Source organism: Festucalex cinctus, chromosome 2 (genome assembly GCF_051991245.1).
Source record: "Festucalex cinctus isolate MCC-2025b chromosome 2, RoL_Fcin_1.0, whole genome shotgun sequence".
In the NCBI taxonomy this organism is placed as follows: domain Eukaryota; kingdom Metazoa; phylum Chordata; class Actinopteri; order Syngnathiformes; family Syngnathidae; genus Festucalex; species Festucalex cinctus.
The window spans coordinates 13316824-13330086 of NC_135412.1; the positions used below are offsets into that span (position 1 = coordinate 13316824).

General features: G+C 39.7%; 2 protein-coding genes across 3 annotated transcripts; both read right to left on the reverse strand.

Annotated features, from left to right (window-relative positions):
• Positions 1-211: 211 nt before the first annotated feature.
• On the reverse strand, positions 212-9630 carry ikzf4 (IKAROS family zinc finger 4). Its single transcript, XM_077515262.1, has 8 exons — positions 9564-9630; positions 7429-7489; positions 7275-7355; positions 6932-7207; positions 6659-6826; positions 5668-5823; positions 5424-5555; positions 212-4048 (listed from the first exon to the last, which is right to left on the reverse strand). Exons 2-8 carry the CDS (start codon positions 7487-7489, stop codon positions 3255-3257), a joined length of 1668 nt encoding a protein of 555 aa, XP_077371388.1. The 5' UTR covers positions 9564-9630; the 3' UTR covers positions 212-3254.
• Positions 9631-10655: 1025 nt separating this feature from the next.
• On the reverse strand, positions 10656-13077 carry dnajc22 (DnaJ (Hsp40) homolog, subfamily C, member 22). 2 transcript variants are annotated; one of them, XM_077515263.1, is made up of 4 exons: positions 12996-13077; positions 11475-12078; positions 11108-11400; positions 10656-10900 (listed from the first exon to the last, which is right to left on the reverse strand). In XM_077515263.1, exons 2-4 carry the CDS (start codon positions 12019-12021, stop codon positions 10724-10726), a joined length of 1017 nt encoding a protein of 338 aa, XP_077371389.1. In that variant the 5' UTR covers positions 12022-12078; positions 12996-13077; the 3' UTR covers positions 10656-10723. The 2 variants fall into 2 exon arrangements, with proteins under 2 accessions (XP_077371389.1, XP_077371390.1); XM_077515264.1 differs by lacking the exon at positions 12996-13077 and having other exon boundaries at positions 11475-11669; positions 11767-12072.
• Positions 13078-13263: the final 186 nt, after the last annotated feature.

Consider the following 13263-nt stretch of genomic DNA (forward strand, 5'->3'; position numbering starts at 1 on the left):
CCAGTCATGAAGTTGGCATGAGGCACCACCCATTCCCAGGTCATTTCACTCTTGGTACATCTGAACTTTGATGTTAAGAAGAATGTACACTCATTCTTCATTATTTTTGCTTTTGCTTCACTAGTAACGATTATTAAAGTTATTTAACACCCCCCCCCCCCCAAAAAAAAAAAATATAGAAAGCATGCATGAGAAAAGCAATCACAATCACTTTAACAATAAACCCAACTTTATTTATTAACAGTAAAAAGTTTGCAGAATAGCGAGGGCAACACATTTGCAACTGCAGAAACATCTCAGAAAGCAACAGGACTTTTTGAAGTGATGAGGCAGTTAAACATGTTGAACTTTGAGGTAAATTGTTTTTGTCATGTAATATCACTCACAAAATATCATAAAGCAACAACAAACTCCACACAAGGAGACAAACCCATGCCTCGTTTTTCACTTAACTTCACACTTGGAAAAAAAACTGTTCACAATTCAGGTGAAAGCAGGGTAGTGACAAGCACACATGCTGTGTTCCATTCACGCACGTTTCTCTATTTTAGATTCTTTTTTTTCTCTTTTTTTTTTGGTCAAACCATCTCATTACATTCTGCATAAAAAAAAGAAGTTCAACTATTAAAGCAGCAAACCCACAATAACGAGTCGAGAATACTGAGTTTGGTCTCATTCGTGGTCGCAAAATCAACATGAACAGAAAAGTCACGGTACTGTAGCAATAAGGTATTCGGGTGCTAGAAAGAAGCAGGAGGTAACATCTCTCATCCACATGAGGAATATGCTGGATAAGATTTGGAATATAGCTGATTAAATACACCAAGGCTGAAACAAGCAACACTAATGGATAGACTACTGCGAGTGAAACTCAACATAACCCCAGTTTTACTTTACTACAATAACCTTGATGCCAATTAACATCTCTGTACTCTCCGCCTCAAGTGCCATAACATAAGAGCTTTATCTGAAACTATAGGTCAATTTTCAGTCATAAAACTGAAGCAAACTTGAGTGTAGTAACTTGTGCAACATGATGGGAATCTGAGAAAGGCAAATTATAAGAAAGGCAAATTATATGACCATCGTGAGGATTCAGCAGTTATTTCAGTGCAAGAGAAAGAGCACAACAAAGTAAAGCCATCAAGTGCTTGGGGCAAAGACTTGTCATATACAAGCAGGGAGTCTACAGGTGCAGTCCTGCGGATTTAGAAGCACCCCCGGCCTAGCTTGGTCAGGGTCTTCCTTGTAAACCTCATGGCTCATGGTCTGATCTGCACCAGTATTTTCAAGGCTGACTTTAAGATCCAAAATCCTACACAAGCTACTGTTTAGCTTTGTTTCAGGGAATCCCCGCAGTCTAACTGGTTCCCGACCCAGTTTCTAACTTTAAACACTGTAAACAAGTTAGAGTTAAGGCAGTCCTTTACAGCTTTTTATCCTATGACAAAAGCTCACCCAAATTCCAGAGGCACAAAACTCTCAGTGCATATGAAGCCCACACACCTCACTAACTAAATGCCCTCCTGCACCACTAAACAGAGCTCTTAAGTGCGTATTTAGACACACCAAACACAATTCTTCAAATGTAAACACGGTGCCTTGTTTTCTACTTGTGCACACAACCATTTCATGGAGCAACTTAAATCAAGAAGATGGCTAGTCAAGATTGCTCAGCACCTGTTCCCTTCATTTTTTTTTTTCATTTTTTTTTTTTTTTTTTTAAGTTTGGAGGAAATCCCCCAAGAAGGCACTTTTAAAGCAAAATCACATTTTGCCCAGATGATTCAATAGGAAAGTGCAATCAATCATGATACATAATTTTCCGCAATAAACCTTTTAAACGCTGCTCTTGGAAGATTCTTCACCTGCGTCCGCTTCAGTTGAATAAACTGGGTTTACATGGAGCCTTGTATTCCGATCAGAATGACATTAAATGTCCGAAATTGCTTCATATAAACACCTGAATTGTAATAAACAGGCCAAATCTGAATGGGATTTAATTCGGATTCACAAGAGTGGTGTACAGTATTCCCTCGTTTATAGCTGGTGTTACGTTCCAAAAACTACCCGCGATAATGGAAATCCATCCATCCATCCATTTTCTTGACCTCTTATTCCTCACAAGGGTCGCGTGGGGTGCTAGAGCCTATCTCAGCTGGCTTTGGGCAGTAGGCAGGGTACACCCTGGACTGGTTGCCAGCCATTCGCAGGGATAATGGAAATCCGTGTTGAATTAAAAAAAATAAAAATAAATGAAAAATCCCATTTTATTTTATTTTATTTTATGTTTTGTCGTTTTGGTCTGATTTTTACTTTGTTATAAATGATTTTTCATTCATCACATATGTTATTTTTTCATTTATTTCCATTAAAAGTATTTTTTTTTTCATTTACTTATTATATAGCACAATATATATTTTTTTCACTTATTATATATGTTATTTTGGTGTGATTTTTAGTTTATTATGAATGCTTTTTCATTCATAATTAATGGGGTGTTTTTTTCATTCACAGTATTTTTTTTTCCATTAAAAGTATAATTTGCTTATTATTGAGCACAGTACATATATTTTCTATCTCCAGAATGCAATGTCAGCGACCGGACAGACACCGTTGGAAAGGTCTCGTCGAGACGAATCCACGGATGCCCGTATGTCGCCGGTCGGCTGTAGGGTTCGAGAAATACGGCTGCACAAGCACCAAAGAAAATAAACAAACTAAAAAGCACAGTGTAAAAATATATACGCTATAAAAAATCCTTGAGGCCGTGAAAGATGAACCTGCGATGAACGAGGGAACACTGTATTCCATTTTCCAATCTGATCAGAAGTCATACATTCGCTCTATTTTGACGTAAATGCGCAGTGATGTCGCTAAAGCGGCCTTCAATCAGAGCTGGTCTATGACGTGAGTGAGAATTTGTTTTTATCAAGCTGTCGCTTTAATAAAAGTTCAAAATCTATCACAACAACTGCGCTAAATAGACAACTCACCCCAATCTTGTATTTTTACATCGATCTGTGCATCACACATCTGTACGACTGTTCTGAATAAAGTAGTGGCACATGTAAATTGACCAGAGCTCTTCAATCAGAATGACAAAAAAGCCTGCATGTAAACCCGGTTGTAGATAATACAACAACAAATTCAGAATTTTACACTGGGGATTTAAAGCATGATCTGGTGCAGAGCAAACATGAGCCCACAAAACTTCCGGCGAATCCTCTCTTTCACCCCTTCCCTGCTCTCCATTAGGCCAGTTGGTGCTCTCCTCGACTCATGTGCGAGGAAAACTCGTAGCGGTCCCGGCTGCAGTGGCCGCAGATGTTGCACTCAAAGGGCTGGTGGAAGCCGTGACATCCCATGTGGATGGTGAACATAACGTGATCCAGGAAGAGGATGCGGCAGTGGCGGCAGTGGAAATAGCGCATGGGCCGGCCGGCCCTGTCCAACACCTGCACTTTCTCCCTGGAGGGGGGCGGAGAGCCAGTGCTCCTCTTTACCGGGGTGGGAGGTGAAGGACACACTCGGTCCCACTCTGGGTCCGTCTCTTTAGCTTGGCCAAGGCCGGAGGTGGAAAGGCTGTAGGGCAGTGCGAGGGTTTGGTAGTGGAGGTGCTGGTTGTTGTTGGAGGTACGTGTGTGGACTGCGGCCCTTGTGCTGAGGTCTTCTGCTGTGCTCTCGGTGTCTGTCGAGTCAGGACATCCGTTGGGCGAGGTTGTGTGGCTATGAACTGAAGGGTGACCTTCGCACCCTTCACCTGCTTCTTGACCAGGCAGGCCAAGAGGCACCGTTGAGAGTCCATCGGGGGCTCCCGGAGGAGGCACATTGCTGTTAGCAGAGCCCATAACCGCGTGCAGCTCAGACGAGAAGGACGGGTGAAGCACACCGTTCCCTCGTCTGCTCCTGGAATCTTGCAGAGGTGTCCCACTCAAGCCAGTGGGGTCTTCAGCTGGCTGGGGGTTCGGATGATCCCCTTCCCTCTCAGAACCAGAGGACAAGTCACAAGGGACTTCAAGCAGGTCAAGATGGATGTGCTTTTCAGCTGGGAACACCAAATACCAGTAAAAGTCAATGGACAGTGTTTTTCACAATGTGCTCGGCACTTGAGCATAAAAACTGGAGTATCCTGATTTTTGTGCTGCCGCTAGCCCTGATGCACTTATTTGGGAATTTGTTTCCTCTCTCTGTACCATGTTGGGCATTCCGGCAGACCAGGGACGTTTCCTTTTATATGCGCCTGACAATTTGGTGGCTGAAAGTAGATTAACGCCTGCTGGAACCACGTCTAACTATTGGCGCAGGTAGTGTAACGAGATTTTGGTCAGTTTGAAGTGATGGCAGAGAGATTCTGAGCTCCACCAACTTGTGTATTGGATGTCATATTTCATTGATAAATATAACCAGTGTTAATTTTGAAAAGAAATTTTGATTTAGTTTAGTTGTAGCCTTTTGACTAAAATTTAAGTTTGTCATAATTTAATAATTGGATTGTATTTTAGTTTTATTTTAATCCAATTTTAGTTGACAAAAATAGAGCAATTTTAGTCGACGAAATAGTTAGTTAGTCGATGTTTTCCTTCAGCATACATTTCAACTTTAATACAGAAAATTATAACACCTATTTGTAACTGTAGTTTAACACAAGATACTTTTAACACAATTGTGTCTTTATTGTATAAAGTCTATCATGAATTTTTACCAATTAACATGCAAATAAAAAAACAAGTGAAAGTGAGTACAAATTAAGAGGAACATATATTTTTTTTCCAAACCTAAATACAGAACAAAACAAAAAGAATGATGCATTTCAACTCAAGGTGTCAGTCTGTGGAACAATCTGGATTACATAACTAAAATCATTCATTCAACATAAATCACTCAGTCCATTCTTTTTTTTTTTTTTTTTTAAATGCATAAAAGCTCAATTATTGGACAAATATATATAGCACAAGGTCATGTTCTTATTTTATTTATCTTTTTTTATTTTATTTTCTGATCAAATTTTACCTCATTCTGTCCCATTTCATTTCTTTTTTAAAGAATGAAATAAATTTTTTGAATTTAATTGAATTTATTAAACAAAAAAAAGTGCATAATTGCTTGAGATTAATCTTACAACTGCACAACTGAAATAATGCACAGCGATTAAAAATTAGATATTTATGATGCCTCCTTATTGTTGGTCATTAAAGTTGAGAGAGTTTGAAAAGAGTATCGTGGATATATTATTAGGCAGATTAACTTCTTATACTTATAGCTACAGCAGTTTGTTATAAAAAAAAAAAAAAAAAAGTAAGTTTTTACGATAGCAATGGAACTGGAATTGCTCCAAATATAACTGCATGAGATTAACATATTTAAAATGATACTACTGCAAAACTATTTACTATCATGTGGAAGCAAAAAAGAAAACTTACCCAAAAACTTCTGTGGCGTTGACCTCTTGCGCTTGGTGATACTAACAGCTAATCTATCCGCAAATTGTGGTTTCTCATTGGACATGTCTAACGCGGGTTTAGCCACTTTCTCCATATTTAGAGACTGATCATCTGCAAACAAAAAACATAACAACTGTCTTTGCACAAACATCCACGACTAATTGAATGAACTTACTACTTACACTAACTAGCGCACAGGGATTTTATGGTTGTTGTGTCTTACCCTGCTGTACTGTCTTTGAGTTGGCTGCTGCTTTCGGGTCCTGGCTCTTGAGAAAACTGTGGCAACGGTCAAAATGATCCTCCAGTGTGCTCTGTTGTTTGTAGCTGCGACTACAGTAGATGCACTTGAAAGGCTTTCCGCCCAGTGGTGAAGAAACTGCAATTATGAAGTGCCAAACCCAAGGTAAAATGAATGAACGGTTACCAAGATAGTTAATTTAACAACGTATGTAAATCTGAACCCTTAAACTGTATGTCATTTTGGAAAAATGGTTCATAATGTGCGTTAAAATTATTTCAGTTACTGTCCTATGATAAAATCACAATACCGTATTTTCCGCACTATAAGGCGCACCTAAAAGCCTTCAATTTTTTCAAAAGCTGACCCTGCGCCTTATAATCCAGTGCGCCTTATTTATAGATCATATATATAGATATTGAGCCACAACAGGTCTCGCTGTCAAGACGCTATCGGTGACCCTGCACGATCGGTGATGTGCATGCGCAGAAGATCGCGCCATCTTGGATCGCTAGCTAATACTAATACTTTACCTCAGACAAAATAATAAAACAGCTGTTTATTCATTTTGGAGTTGTCAGAAAGCTGGTTTGTAATCTATTAATAAAGTTTGACTGACCTATCTGACTGTTTTGTTGACATTCCCTTTAGCGCAGCACCATCTAATGGATGCATAACGTAACCCCAGCCTCTACTGTAGCGCCTTATATATGGAAAAATTTGTAAAATATGTCATTCATTGAAGGTGCGCCTTATAGTGCGGTGTGCCTTATATATGGAAACAGTTTTGAAATATGTCATCCATTGAAGGTGCGCCTTATAATGAGGTGCGCCTTATAGTGCGGAAAATACGGTAGATCAAATCACGTCATCTTGCTGTTTTTACTTACTTTAAATTTGTATAAATTAATTCTCCAATTCCCAAAGCGAGCATTTCAGAATCTTTTTGTTTCTACATTTCTCCCCCATTTACCTGCATGAGTACGTAGATGTCCAGCTAGGGCATCCCTCCTCCGGCAAGCATAGTTGCAAATGGGGCATTTGAAAGGTTTTTCCCCAGAATGCAACTTGATGTGACGTAACAAGTTGCCCTTTTGGGTGAAGGAAGCTCCACACTGGTTACATTGGAAAGGCCTCTCGCCTAACAACAAACACATGGAGGCGTGAAAACCCTCAGACCCGATCAACTATTTTTTATTTTTATTTTTTAATCATAATCGCAAACTGTTTGCTAAGATCTGGTCACCTGTATGGCTTCGCTTGTGCACCATCAGCACATTGGGTCCAATGCAGATGATCCCACACACATCACATTGGAGCTTTCCGCTCGGAAGTCGGATGGGTCCAGGCGAAGCACTTTTGGAAACTGCCAACTCATTGTAAATACTCCCAGCATGGTCTGCGCTCCCTTCCTCTATCAGTTCTATTCTGTTATCCCCACTTCTACTATCTCCAGCAGGCCCTCTGCCGTTTGACTGTGGTGATTTATCTTCACTGCACACCTCCACCTTGATGGAGTTTTCTGGGAAGGGAAAATCAAATTTAGCTTTGTAATCAAAACAGTCTGTGTGGGAAAGTTGAAAACTAACCCGCAAAGGAGCAACGAGTTAAGGACTGTTGACTGTTTGGGCCGTAAAAGTCCTGCTCTGTCGATAACTCTTGGCCATTGCCTGAAGGAGACATCAAGTAAAAGTCTGTCTGTGTGGACTGCATGTTTACATAATTCTTATATAGAGAAGTTACCTGATGCATGAGAGCATCCATTGCAGTTATCAGCATTCATACTTTCACCAGATGCCTGCATCTGCACAATTAAAGAAAAAAGGCATTGTAATGGTACACTATCTACATTCAATTTTAACTCTCCACTGCAATCTAAGTAAGTGAAAACATTTTTGCAGCGTTCAGGAAATAATGCACTTTATTAACAACGTGTCGAATATACCCAACAAATGATTATCAAGCATTATTGTTTCCCATAGAACAGAAAAGCTGATTGCATGTTATTTTTTTTTAGTAAATGTGACTATTATAACAAGGTTTTCTCAGGTTTCTACTTTTTCACAGTGGCGGTTTTGATGCTGTTCAACGGGGTTGTGAGGGACTTTCGCTAAGTTTATGGACCCTTAATCCCAGCAGGATGCCCCTTCAACATTTACATGCATTTGTTACAGATAAGCAACATGCATGCTACAAACACATTTTATTTATTTATTTATTTGTTTTTTTGCGGGGGTTGATGTTGATGCCCCGCCCTCTCTGCACCCCATAACTTGTTTTCATCAACTTTGCTTTCATTTTGGGATTTTAACTTTCCCAATCCATCCGTTTTGAGACTTTGTTTTCATTTCACCATTTCATTTAATCTTTTTTATTTATTTTGCTGTCGCGTTGGTATTTTATCTTGATTTTTGTCTTTTTATTTTATTTTTCTTGTGACCATTATTTTTTATTCTTTTTTTTTCTTTTTTCTTTTTTTTGCCTTATACGTGCTATAAAGGGGTGTTAAAAAAAATAGATTCGGCAATGTATTGCAATATTACAGCTCACAATTCTCGAATCAATTCAATAGACAGCCGAATCGATGATTAAACATCCATTTTTTATGGAAAAAATATTTAACAAAATGTCTTATTTAGGGTTAGAATTCACATCTTAAGCATGGAAGAATATTAATGGAACATTAATCCTTAATATTTTATTTCAATGCTGTTCAAACATGAAACACATTACAACCTGTTTGTTAAATACAGTGGCTCACAGTTATAAGGCTGACGTTTCAGATAAATAAATAATACATTTTCATACAAATCTCATAGTGTATATGTACAAGTTTACTTAGTATTTTCTAAATTTGAGTGAAAAATCGCAACAATCGACTTATAAAATCATACTGGGATTAATTGAATGGAATCGAATCGTGACCTATGAATCGTGATACGAATTGAATTCACACCCCTACATGCTATATAAATACAATTACATTGCTGCTCAGAAATGTGATCAACTCGGGATGATAATGATTGTGTTCCCATTATTATATGAGTAGTGTATTTCCAATTTGACAGAAATGGGTCAGAATCTGACATGTATGAACCAAGTTTAGCCGAGCACATTTGGTAACAAATCTAATCAAACATGGGAAATTCCATTCAACTTATTTAGACCATATTTCTTGAATGTTTTCAACCTCAAGGTGCCGCTTTATTATGTGACGGTATCATGCAATACGTCGATTGACAACGCCGCACCTTGTTCACAAATAAACGCAGGGCTGCGGTGGTGGTGCGAGGCGGATTTAAAAAAATAAAAATAAATAAAAAAATAAAAAAAGGAACGTGGATATGCTGCTTCTGGCCGCTTGGAGAGCAACAGGCGCGGATGCAGACGCGCCAGTCACACCAGGGCACGGCAGGGTGGGGGGTGGGGGAGACGCACTCTCGCGCCGGCTCTTGACTGACAATCGTTCATCTCGGCGGGAGGCGACCGTGCGATTTATATTTCCAAATAATTACCTAGCCTCCGCATACATATTCGGCCACTTGTTTGAGCAACCCCATGCGCTCGTTGTTACGTATGGCGACAAACAACCGCGGCTGGACGCGGCTAAAAAAAAAAAACGGCGTGTCACATGATTCACATTGTACAGCCCCATGCACGCATGCGGCTGTCATCCAGCATCGAGCACATAGCGCTGCCATGCAATGTTTCTTCAATGTTTCTCGCGCGCCGTTGCTATGGCAGCAGAACACACGACGAATGGCATTCACCCGCGTTCAACTCCCGCGGAAAAAAAAAAATGCTTGCAAATAATAGTCGATGGAGGCTTTTTCTAGTGTTAACGAGCGCCGAGCTTCGTCCACAAGGCGCCTCCTTACCTGGTCACCTCTCCTTCTTTCCCTCCTTATGTCTGGATAGCGGTTTGTTTTCAAAGCGACAGCAGCATCGCTTGGATTTTTTTTTTTTTTTTTTTTTTTTTTTTTTTTTACCTGAGAACCCCAAACAACTTCCGGGCAGCAGATTGCCGAATGCATCGATTGGTATATGTGGATGAAAATTGATTAATAGCCCTTAATATCAAGACAAACACTCTCGAAGAGTCTGATTATTTTACTACTGATTGTTTTTGTTGTTGTTGTTGTTGTTTTTTTAATGTTAATGATTGTTTTTTTTCTGGCTTTATTTAATTAGTAGTACATCATAAAATTATACATTAAACAATATTCATCCGAACTTAAAAATGTATATAAAGCGTTGCACCTGTAATAATAAATGGCAGATAAGACGAGGTAGTAATACAGCAATGTACTGTACATTGGTCGGTGGAATAAAATAGTTCAAGGGAGGATAGGAATAGAGCGCCACAAGAGGGCAGCAAACTACTGTTTTCTCAAAAGACCCACTAGACGAGTCAGTAGTGCAAAGTGAAATGTTTTTAATATGTTGCAGGCATTCACTGCCTTTGACAAGTATACTTGTCAATTGTATTTTTTAGAGCGGTGCTAAATGGGGGCGAATCTGAGCATGCTCCACTGTAAATATCAAACTTGGAAACAACTTTACTGATGCCCAACCACCGGTAGATGACATCATTGCCCCATTTTATAGGAAATAAACACAGTTTCAGAGTCCATGGGAGAAATGGCTGTATTTTGGCAAACCTACATTTTTCTGCTGTGAATTATAAAAGAACGGGACGGGACAAAAAGTAGGGAGTCTATTCTGTTATTTGGTAGATTCGGTTTATATATAATTAGTGAATGTAATATCACGTGAGTATTGGAAATGTAAAAATTTTCTATAATGACTGGCAGTGAATGAGTTAAGATATTTAATGAGAAGAAATGAGACCTGGTTGCTTTTAATATATCGAGTATCTATTTTGCCCGTGCATTGCCCTCAAGGCTATAAATAAAGCCGTTTGAATTGATTGATCCCCATTCCCAATGACAGCTCAAGACAACCAAATGGCAATGCAGACTGCAATGTAATATTGACCGTCAGGTAAGAATGGCAAGCTGACTCGTTTTTCCAGTAACTAGCTGAAGCGGCCGGGCCTGTGGCGTCGTAGAAGAACCTCGTACGCCTTGTGGATCTTCACAAATGTGGCCTCAGCATCCTTGCTGGGGTTGTGGTCTGGGTGCCAAGTCTTCGCAAGCTCCCGAAAGCCACGAGTTATCTCTTCAAGAGAGGCCTGTTCTCCCAGTGATAAAACCTGAAATATATATTAAGACAATAAAGTCAGATTATGAAATTAGAAAATCTAGGAAACCAGTGCATTGAAATAGATTTTTGCTTAATGCTCATGGTTGCATTGTATAATGACAAATAATATCACAACAGTTGTCCGTAGGTCCAATATGTACAAACATTAATTTCAGTACATTATAACTATTCCTAAAGCAATGCCATAATTACCCACCTTCAGCGCCTCTTTTTCCCGCTCAGTGTAGTCTTTGAGGAGTATTTCCAGCATCTTCTTCCAGGCCTCTTCATAATAGCCTCTACCAGTCAAGACACACATGAAGCGATATGGCATTAAAAGAATGTACTCCACCACACTTCTGAGCCAAGGGAGGAACCAAAAGATATCCAGCAGTGCTGCCACACAGTCAGACAGGTAATACAGCGTGGCAGTGGTATTATGGAACACACAATATGCCAATGGAGCGGAGAAGGCCAGCCAAGCGAGACCCAGCCTGCAAAGTCGTGGACCTAAAAGTGCAAAACAGATTAAACATAAACATTAAATAGAAACGATTTAATATGAGGAAATATTTTTGACCTACCAAGTTCCTGTGTGTTTCCCGTTGCCGGTGGTTTCTTGTACTTGCGATGCTGCGTGGCAGCGACACTGGCTGCTAGGCTAATGGGCAGAGGGGATAAAGTGCTGCCATAGAATATCGGGGAGGTTATAAGACAAGCTGTGAGCGTTTTTTGGAGATCAGAGGTCTGTTGGCCAACAGTGGACACCAGATGCACCCCTGCACCCACACATAAAGGCAGAACAATCAAGAAGAAGAAACTGAGAGAGCTCAGTCCAATCAGCGCCGCAGTGCCAAAGTAGATGCCAACACACACCTGGCCAGCGAATCGAACTGGGTTGACGGGTGGCGGGATGTCGGAGGGGGTTCGCTTTTTCGTCTCGGCGTCTTGATTGGCCTCGCCAACGTACGTCGGAATGCGTATGAACTCTCTGATCCAGCCTATGCCGAAACCTCCCAGGGTTAGCATCCATAACAGAGCATGGCTGTCCCGCCCTAAATATAAATGGTGGAGGCCAAAAAGACCACCAACTGCCCACAGGGCGTAGGCTACCATGACACTTTTGACCATCTTGTGACCCCTGATCACCGCTGCTGCAGGTAAGAATTCAACATGCTCAGTGAGTGCCTGTGGAGAGGAGACATGAGTTTAATTTTTAAGTCTAAATTTCATGAAAACAGTTCCGTTTCATCCCTTAAACATTTTTTTTTTTTTAAATGACAAAAACGTGCATAAGTGTTTTTCACGGGATATATAATTTGGTTTTCTTAAACATACAAATACAAAGTGTTTTCGAAGGTAGCGAAAGTTGAGATTTTTAGTTGTTGGGGTTAGTTGAAGGTCACAAAGGGTCGCAAAGACGTTCGCCAACAGTTTTAATGGTCGCAAACAGTTTTTCTTGTCACAATGAAATTTTGAACATCTTCACTGTGTTCACAAACACTCGCAAACCTTTGCCACTCAATGAGATACTGACATTATTATAACACCATGGAATCGACGCTATTCTTTATCCTATCTATGCAAGTTAGCAGTGGTTGTTAGCATGAAGCTAAACAGACTAAGGCAACGCTAAGTGGTTGTTTCGAATCCACAAATGTACAGTCTTGTACAGTGGAGCTTTGATTTAGGACCCAGATTTAACTGATATAAACTAGTATCCACTCCACTCAAAGTGCCCCTTTGTACAGTTATCAAAGTCTGTTAGTTCCAGAATCGTACATTGTTATTTACTTGTGCTGTGGCATAATAAACAAGTATCTCAAATGATTGCTCGCAATTTAAGTCAAAACAAAAATTCCGCAGAACTATGGTTCATATCTCGAAAAGTCAGGTCACTTGTATCTCAAGGCACCAATGTAAAATAAAAAGGAGGTTAGTTGTATGTTGTATTTTCACAAATTAAATATTCAATACGCTAAACACAGAAGTAAGACATTACGTAACAAAAAGAAACCAAAACAAACAAAAATTAACATCAATGTACTATTTTTTTTATACTATTGTTAGCAAAATGTTTTATACTAGGCCTACTTTTTACTTACTGAGTCCAAATCTTGAAATCCTTGAGATGATCAATTATTTTCAGTCCTTCTACAGTTGAAGTTGCTGCACGTTGTTGCAACAGTTTGGACTTTGGATCATGACAATGAAACTCAGCACGTGATACACACACATCAACATTTATGGCCCCTGATCAACTCAGTGGATAGGAAACTTACTCTCAGTCCAGTTAACTGTACATGCTATAGTATATTGCTTCTTAATGCAGTGTTAAGTGTACTAGTAGTTGTGTATTCTAAAAAGTAATGC

Bases quoted from the DNA above. Each gene is read 5' to 3' on its own strand.
- ikzf4 (XM_077515262.1), bottom strand. From the start codon at position 7,489: ATGCAGGCATCTGGTGAAAGTATGAATGCTGATAACTGCAATGGATGC. The intron at 6,827-6,931 runs GTGACCAGATCT...GTTTGTTGTTAG, and splicing joins GCACAAGCGAAGCCATACAG to GCGAGAGGCCTTTCCAATGT. The intron at 5,556-5,667 runs GTAAGACACAAC...TTTTGTTTGCAG, and splicing joins CTCAAAGACAGTACAGCAGG to ATGATCAGTCTCTAAATATG.
- dnajc22 (XM_077515263.1), bottom strand. From the start codon at position 12,021: ATGGTCAAAAGTGTCATGGTAGCCTACGCCCTGTGGGCAGTTGGTGGT. The intron at 11,401-11,474 runs GTAGGTCAAAAA...TTGCACTTTTAG, and splicing joins GGGAAACACACAGGAACTTG to GTCCACGACTTTGCAGGCTG. The intron at 10,901-11,107 runs GTGGGTAATTAT...TATATATTTCAG, and splicing joins GGGAAAAAGAGGCGCTGAAG to GTTTTATCACTGGGAGAACA.